At 29.0% G+C, this 6,976-nt stretch overlaps 2 protein-coding genes across 2 annotated transcripts in view; one reads left to right on the top strand and one right to left on the bottom strand.

The window, feature by feature from the left end:
* LOC100160766 (uncharacterized protein) overlaps window positions 1-1,666 on the top strand; it is a 4,910-nt gene extending 3,244 nt beyond the window's left edge. Inside the window, 1 exon segment of the mRNA NM_001246193.2 lies at window positions 1,400-1,666. Within this exon segment, the coding sequence (NP_001233122.1) occupies window positions 1,400-1,595 (196 nt within the window). The 3' untranslated portion in view covers window positions 1,596-1,666.
* On the bottom strand, window positions 1,653-2,805 carry LOC100158680 (MPV17 mitochondrial membrane protein-like). The gene is given in 5 exon segments (NM_001162574.1): window positions 1,653-2,026; window positions 2,103-2,215; window positions 2,290-2,384; window positions 2,454-2,605; window positions 2,666-2,805. Coding segments are annotated over 4 exon segments (564 nt in total). The 5' UTR covers window positions 2,583-2,605; window positions 2,666-2,805; the 3' UTR covers window positions 1,653-1,799.
* Between the last annotated feature and the right edge of the window lie 4,171 nt (window positions 2,806-6,976).

Here is a 6,976-nt window from a genome sequence, read left to right on the forward strand (position 1 = left end):
TCCATGAAATATACATACAAATTCATATGTCACTTGAAAATGTAATATTTTTTTTATACGGGTTATGGGTTGAAACCCTAATTTAATTTCGGTTTGGGTGTTTCGGGTTATACGTCATCAAAATCAATCGGGTTAAATGGGTTTACGGTTTCGATAATTTTTAAGGGTTTTTTAAGGGTTTTGGCTATACGGGCTAAACAGGTGCAAAGCCTTGGTTTAAATAGTAGTGGATATATTCATAACACTGTAAACCATCAGCAAAACTATGTTGGTCCCTCAACGGGCGCTCACACACAAATCATAGAAAGATCATGACTGGATGCGAAGACAAAAATTCTGAAAACGATGAGAGGCACTACTCCACAACTACTTCAATCCCACCTTGACCATTATTGATTGAAGGTTCCTAGAAAAGAAGAGCCTGACTTATTCATTGCATTTTTTAGGGACATTAAAACAGTTTATCGTTAAATCTATACTACCAATACAGTATTTCCATATTAGTTAGATTCGAATGATATACATTTTTTACTTAAAACAATTTATGGTAAATATTTTTTGACATGAAAACGAAATAGACTGAAATAGTGAAATATAATTAAATTAAAAACAAAATAAATTCACTTAATTTACTTCTTGAAATGAAAAATTAACTCGTTAATTTAAAAAGAAATTTAGTAAGTTAACAGTTAAATGAAAAGCCAAAAGTAACTAGTTAAGTTTAAAAGATAATATAAAATTAAATTATTAACTTAGCTTTAACTTTTTAACTCGTTAATGCCCAGCCTTGGATAACACGACATTAAATAATTTTTACATGATTATAATATATTTTTAATTAAACTATGGATAAAAGTACATTAATTAATTTTTTGACGCGATTATAAGGTGGTCTACATATAGGTACTGTAGACTGCATACTAGATTAGAAATATGACTGTAGTCCGCATACAAGAGCAGCACCAATTTAATCACCATATCCAAAAATATATTAAAATATAATGAATAAATACTTAATGCCTAGATTTTTTATTAGATTCTACAATCTATTGAATTTATTGAATTTATTCACTTATATAGTACATATTAATGTTATTTATTATATTTTAATGTTAATCATATTTAAGAAGTAAGCTTCGTAATTATTATTTTTTATATATATTCACATAACATCCCACAGAGAAAATAACTATAATATACAAACAACGGACATTATATTTATATTTTAACTTCAATTTGCATAAATATAGAATATATTTTTATATTGGATATTAATACTTTTGGACATTTTTCTCATATTGGTATTTGGTAATATACACTGAGTAACGTTTATTTTTTATAAGATAATGCAATTTATAATAAGTTACAAAAAATCACTTTCCTTAACCAACATATTTAGCTACATGCAACTTGATTTTGCAATGATGTCATTAATTGTATCAGATGAAGAATCAGCATCAAATCTAGTAAAAGCTATTCAACAAGATGAAAAGGATAAATCAACCATTGGAAAATCACAAATTTATATGCAAAGCTGCTTAAGTCTAATTAAGTTTTTATCGAATAAAACAAAGATTAAACAGTTTTGCCTATAAATTGGATTTTCCTATTTATCCATATTGTTCCTCTAAAATATATTGTGAATAAAAAAATAAAATTCTAATGTCTAATTTTATTCATTCTATTGTTTTCATCAATAAAAAACAGTCTTACACTATAGCAACTTAAAAACTAATAAAATTAACATATAACTGATAGGTGATTAATATTTTCTACCAGATTTTGTGCAATTTAATTAATTATTCTTCTTTAATCGCATTGTAATCATGTCTTTTGATCCAGCATAACATATTTATCCATACAAATGAACACGTTCCAACATAAATTACACGGGCAGCCGGTGGCACCAACATGAAATTAATAGCTTGTGCTGGCAACCAAAACACACAACTAGTTTTAAATGTAGGAATGAACTTCTGTCTGCATTCTTCAAATAGATTTTTTTTACCCTCTAAGAGACTCATAGCTATAAACAATTATTAACACAATATTAAGAGTAATAATTAGGTTTAGATTTATATAAGACAACAAATTTAACTTACTAACGAAAAATACTACATAAAATGGCGGAGTCATTATAAATTGATCGATTAATAATTTTTTAACAATAATTTTTGGCGCAGTACCCACAAATGCTTTGTCCAGCCATTTATACCTAAAAATAATATTGTTTTATTAATTATAAAATATTTACACTAACGTTTTTGAAAAATGTGTTATAGATATTACCAAAAGTATAAAATGTTAGGACTAATTAAAGTGCCCACTATGGCATATCGTCCTAACACTTCTGTGTCAATTGGTTCTTGTGGTTCGGTTTTATTCTAGGAAAATGTATGTATTCAATGTAATATTGGTAAAATACAATGCCATTGATATATGTAGTACTTTACCAAAATCCGTTTGGTCAATATTTGTTGTGAAAATTCAGCTCCGACACACATTGTACCATAGACAGTTGAATTAGCTATCATTGGATATTTTCTAAAAGTTTCCTTCACTACTCTTATTATTCTTGACATGTTTTAAATATTATTTTATTTTTCTGAAATTAAATTATTTTAGCAAATTAAATTATACAAAACCGTGTATATATTCTACTCACCTAGAATTATTTCAAAATTGGTTATTAAACAATAAAAAACATTAAGAGTAGTCTATTATAACTATTAGCTATTATACATTTAAATAGTCTAAAAATGTAAAGTAATTTTTACATAATATGATCGCACCGAATTGGATACTACTGAGATAGCATGTGTGATGTGTATAGTGGTTTTGTTTCGTTTTATAAGTTCCCCCACGTTTTTCATTGGTTTCATTGTAGTGTTCTAGCGCTGATGGTGTTGATTTCGAGGCCAGTCTACTTCATTATAAATTAATTCATAATAATCCACACTCCACACTACTACACTAGATATTATTTGACTCGTAGACAAGTAGGTACAAACATGAAACAATATATTATGTGAACCAATATTCTACAATAATAATTTATATTATCTAATAATATATAAACAGTCAACAGAAAACACCAATCAATATTTATATAGGTACCTATATGTTAAAGATTCGTCTAGTTTTGTTACATTAACAAATTATTAATTATTAAAAACAATTAACAACGAATTTGTCCTAATCAATTATCTGAATTGCCCAAAACTAAAATAATAATAATATGTTAAAATATGTTTGTTCACTATAAATTCTAATCATAATAATTAAAATAATTTATTAGTAAATGTCGCGTTGTACCATTTAATAATGAATATGCGATATGGTCGATGAGACCGACTATTGAGTAGTTTTATTATTATTGTCGTTGAGTGCCTACCTACAAAAATTCTTAGAATTACAACTTCAGTATTGTAACAAATGCAATTGATTGACGAAATAACGCTCCAGCAAAGCCTATAAAATATGCTGTGTACCTATAATGCACATTGCGCACCGTATTACCGTAGCCCGTACGTATATTTAAAAACATTTAAATTTAAATTTGTACTTAAGAGGAGTGGTGGACGCCACACCCGCTACGTTGAATCCCAAATCCGTCTTACAAACAAACAATAACATGCCAAATTGATTTGGCATTTTGACCCAACGAATAAAATAAATTGATATTTATAGAAAAAAAATTGGAATATGAAAATGTCCGTAAACCGCTCAAAACAAGTTAAAATTTTACTGTATAAATAGAAAATTCTAATATAAACATTCAGTGAAAATTGCATGTATCTACGGTTATTTTTTTTAGAGTTACACCTAAAACTTAAATATATTTTGCGTAAAAGTTACAGTTTTTCCTTAATTGTTGTTTTGTAATTCCCAGCGTTTTTAAAAATTATTGAGAAACCTCTTGAATGCACCAACTAGATCCACTTTCCCATCGAACAAAAGATACTGTCGAAGAAAATCGAAGCAGTGGTATTGCCCCAAACGGTGATGGTAGACCATAGAGTAATATTACTCTTTGTGATAGACACACATCATTGTAAAATCAATAGGTACATTCATCGCTCCCCTAATAATTTAAAATGAAAGTTTTTTAATTTTTGCTATTTAGACATCCAAATGATGTAACAAGTTCCGCTGATGACGGTTTAAGTATCCATTTCACGAAATATAATCTATATTGCGTGTACCTAATTACGTGAAGTGGAGAAACCGCGGTTTCGTCTTGTGAAATGGATGCAAACGTTGTCTATTTCGTGAAACGTACAATAACGCGATATGGATGCGACAAATATATAAATTACAAATTACCTATCCATAACACATTATATTATATCATATATTATAAAAGTGTCCAAAATGTACAGTTATCCGATTATAGTTTTACACACATATAGGAAAACTGTACAAGTTTGCTAACTACCTACTCATTATATTATTATTTTAATGATATAACTGCGAATTTCTTATTCACGTGAACCGAAAACGCAATGTTTGAAATTTTTGACTGTGCAGTAATCATACGCACGATTTTCATTTACACATATAGTTGGTTTGCACAGACTTACGTATAGTTCAAAGGCGTACCGCGTAAAGATGAATTTTTACGGGGGGAGGGGGTCTTTGGCCTTAAATGTTTTGGTGGTATCTACATACCTACCTCTTATATATTCTGAAAATGATCAGTAAAAAAATATACGTAGTGGCTTTAACAAAATACCAGATTTCCAGAATTTGACTCCGTTTACGAAGTGTAACCGAACGTGTAAATCACCTCATATAGTAACGGGAAACCCTATTGTATAGTCAACCTAACCGAAATATTCATCATATAATAATATGATTATCAATGGACTTTAGAAGAATAAGAGTAATAAGACTTATATAATTTAAGTAGGATCAAATATTCTGATAGGGGAACATGGGGCAAAGTGAGGACGCTAATGTCTGAAGACCTGTAATACACTTAAAAATCAATTTTTTCCTTTCAAATTTTGTTCACACAATCTATAGGTTATGGGAATTGATAATACATTTTTATAAAAATTTGATTTTTTTTTATGTAAGTTTAAAAGGATGTAAAAAAAAGAACAGTTTACCCCACTTTGCCCCTCATATGGGGCAAAGGGGGGACATTCGAAAAAATTCTATATATTTTACTTAATTTTATAAACACAACAAATTATTTATGAAAAACCTTAATATACTTAAATGTATAGCTTAACTTAAAAGAAATTAAATTGTAACTTCTTAAATTTTATAAAACATAAAAATAATTTTAGGAACAAAATTCACGTTTAAACATGGTTTTCTAATCTTTTTCTTCAACCTCAGCGCAAAGACAATAAAGCCAATTTTTACATAATAGATACTGAATCTACCCTTCAACTTAAGTTCTTCTTTTATTTTGAGAATATTTGGGTAGTCCCACATTGCCCCAGACAGGTATAAACCACTTTGCCCCAAATAGTTAAATTACCTAGATCCATTGATTTTATTTTATTGAAATACTTAAACATAAATAAAGAACTTAAATCATAGAACAAACAACATAGACTTTTAAATAAAAAAAGAAAAGTATTAATAACAAAGCGCAAAATAATTGAATATATAAATAACAAAATAATATGCAATTCTATTATCAAGTAATTTATAATAGGCATATTTCCAGTTTTTCATTGATTAATTACAAAATAATAACTAGTTCGATTCAAAACTTCTACCACACTATCTCAGACGACCAAGGAAGCCATAAATTGAATAATATTATACATTTTTTACATTAAATGAATAGAGAATACAATGTCCCCACTTTGCCCCGGTACCCTACTTTGCCCCATGTTCCCCTAATTAATATAAGTACCTACCTAATTATAAGTAGGTATTACTTGCCTACTTATTATTGAATATTGGTACATAGAATCTAAGTGTAATAAAAATGAAATGGCTACAAAGGTCCCATTTACTGATGCCTGTATACAGTTTACAATTTTACATAACATTTGTTTAAATCTCCTTCCCCCCCCCCCCCCCAAATTACGACTTATTCCCGAGTTTTTAACATATTTTATCTAGATATTGTAGTTTTAACCTGTTGAGTTATTGTAAAGTGAGCAGATTGAATTTAAGCTGATTAACATATCATAATGTGAGTGGGGAAAATGTTTTATTGTTTTATAACGACCAGGATATGGAAATCGCATTCGACGGTAACCGCTCTCCGAAACGTGTATAATATTATGATGCACGTGAACAATATTAGTATGTATACCTACATATTAAACACGTGCTAATCTAATCGCCCCAGCAATATTATTATTCAAGGATTAATTCATTAAAAATTAAAAAAGGTTTTTAGGTTCGCAACTGTCGTAAGTGTACAAATGATTTTTATATAGGTACACCAGCTATATAAAGTTTATTACGGCCATACCGCAGTAAGCGTTCACTGAATAAAACACATCAAAATAAAATAACTACCTAGGTACCTATTTACAGTAGTATATTTATTGTTTATTTGTTTTATTTGGTATTGACACTGACTAATATCTATCAGGATGTCATACCCGCATGTGTTGTCTCCGTCTTACAAATGTACTGCAAAAACTGTTTTTCACGGGACAACTTTTCTCGCACCATATTTCATGTAGAACTACTAATTTTTCACAACACGTAAACAAGAACTTTATATATGCAACAGCGTGCTCTTTTTTTTAATAGCACTGTCCAATAATTTTTTATTAGCAAATGAAAAAAAAACAAAATGTTTAGAAGCAAATAACTTTTATTGTATTTATGTTATCTAAAATATGAGCACGCTGCTGCATAGATAATTTTCCACCCTATATGTTCAGGAGCCCACCCTATATGTTCAGGAGCCCACCCTATATGTTCAAAAGTTTTATAATAAGTCAATTCACTCTAGTTACTATAGGCGCACATAGGGGGGTGCTCGGGGGTG

This window comes from Acyrthosiphon pisum, chromosome A2 (assembly GCF_005508785.2).
Source record: "Acyrthosiphon pisum isolate AL4f chromosome A2, pea_aphid_22Mar2018_4r6ur, whole genome shotgun sequence".
NCBI classification, from domain to species: domain Eukaryota; kingdom Metazoa; phylum Arthropoda; class Insecta; order Hemiptera; family Aphididae; genus Acyrthosiphon; species Acyrthosiphon pisum.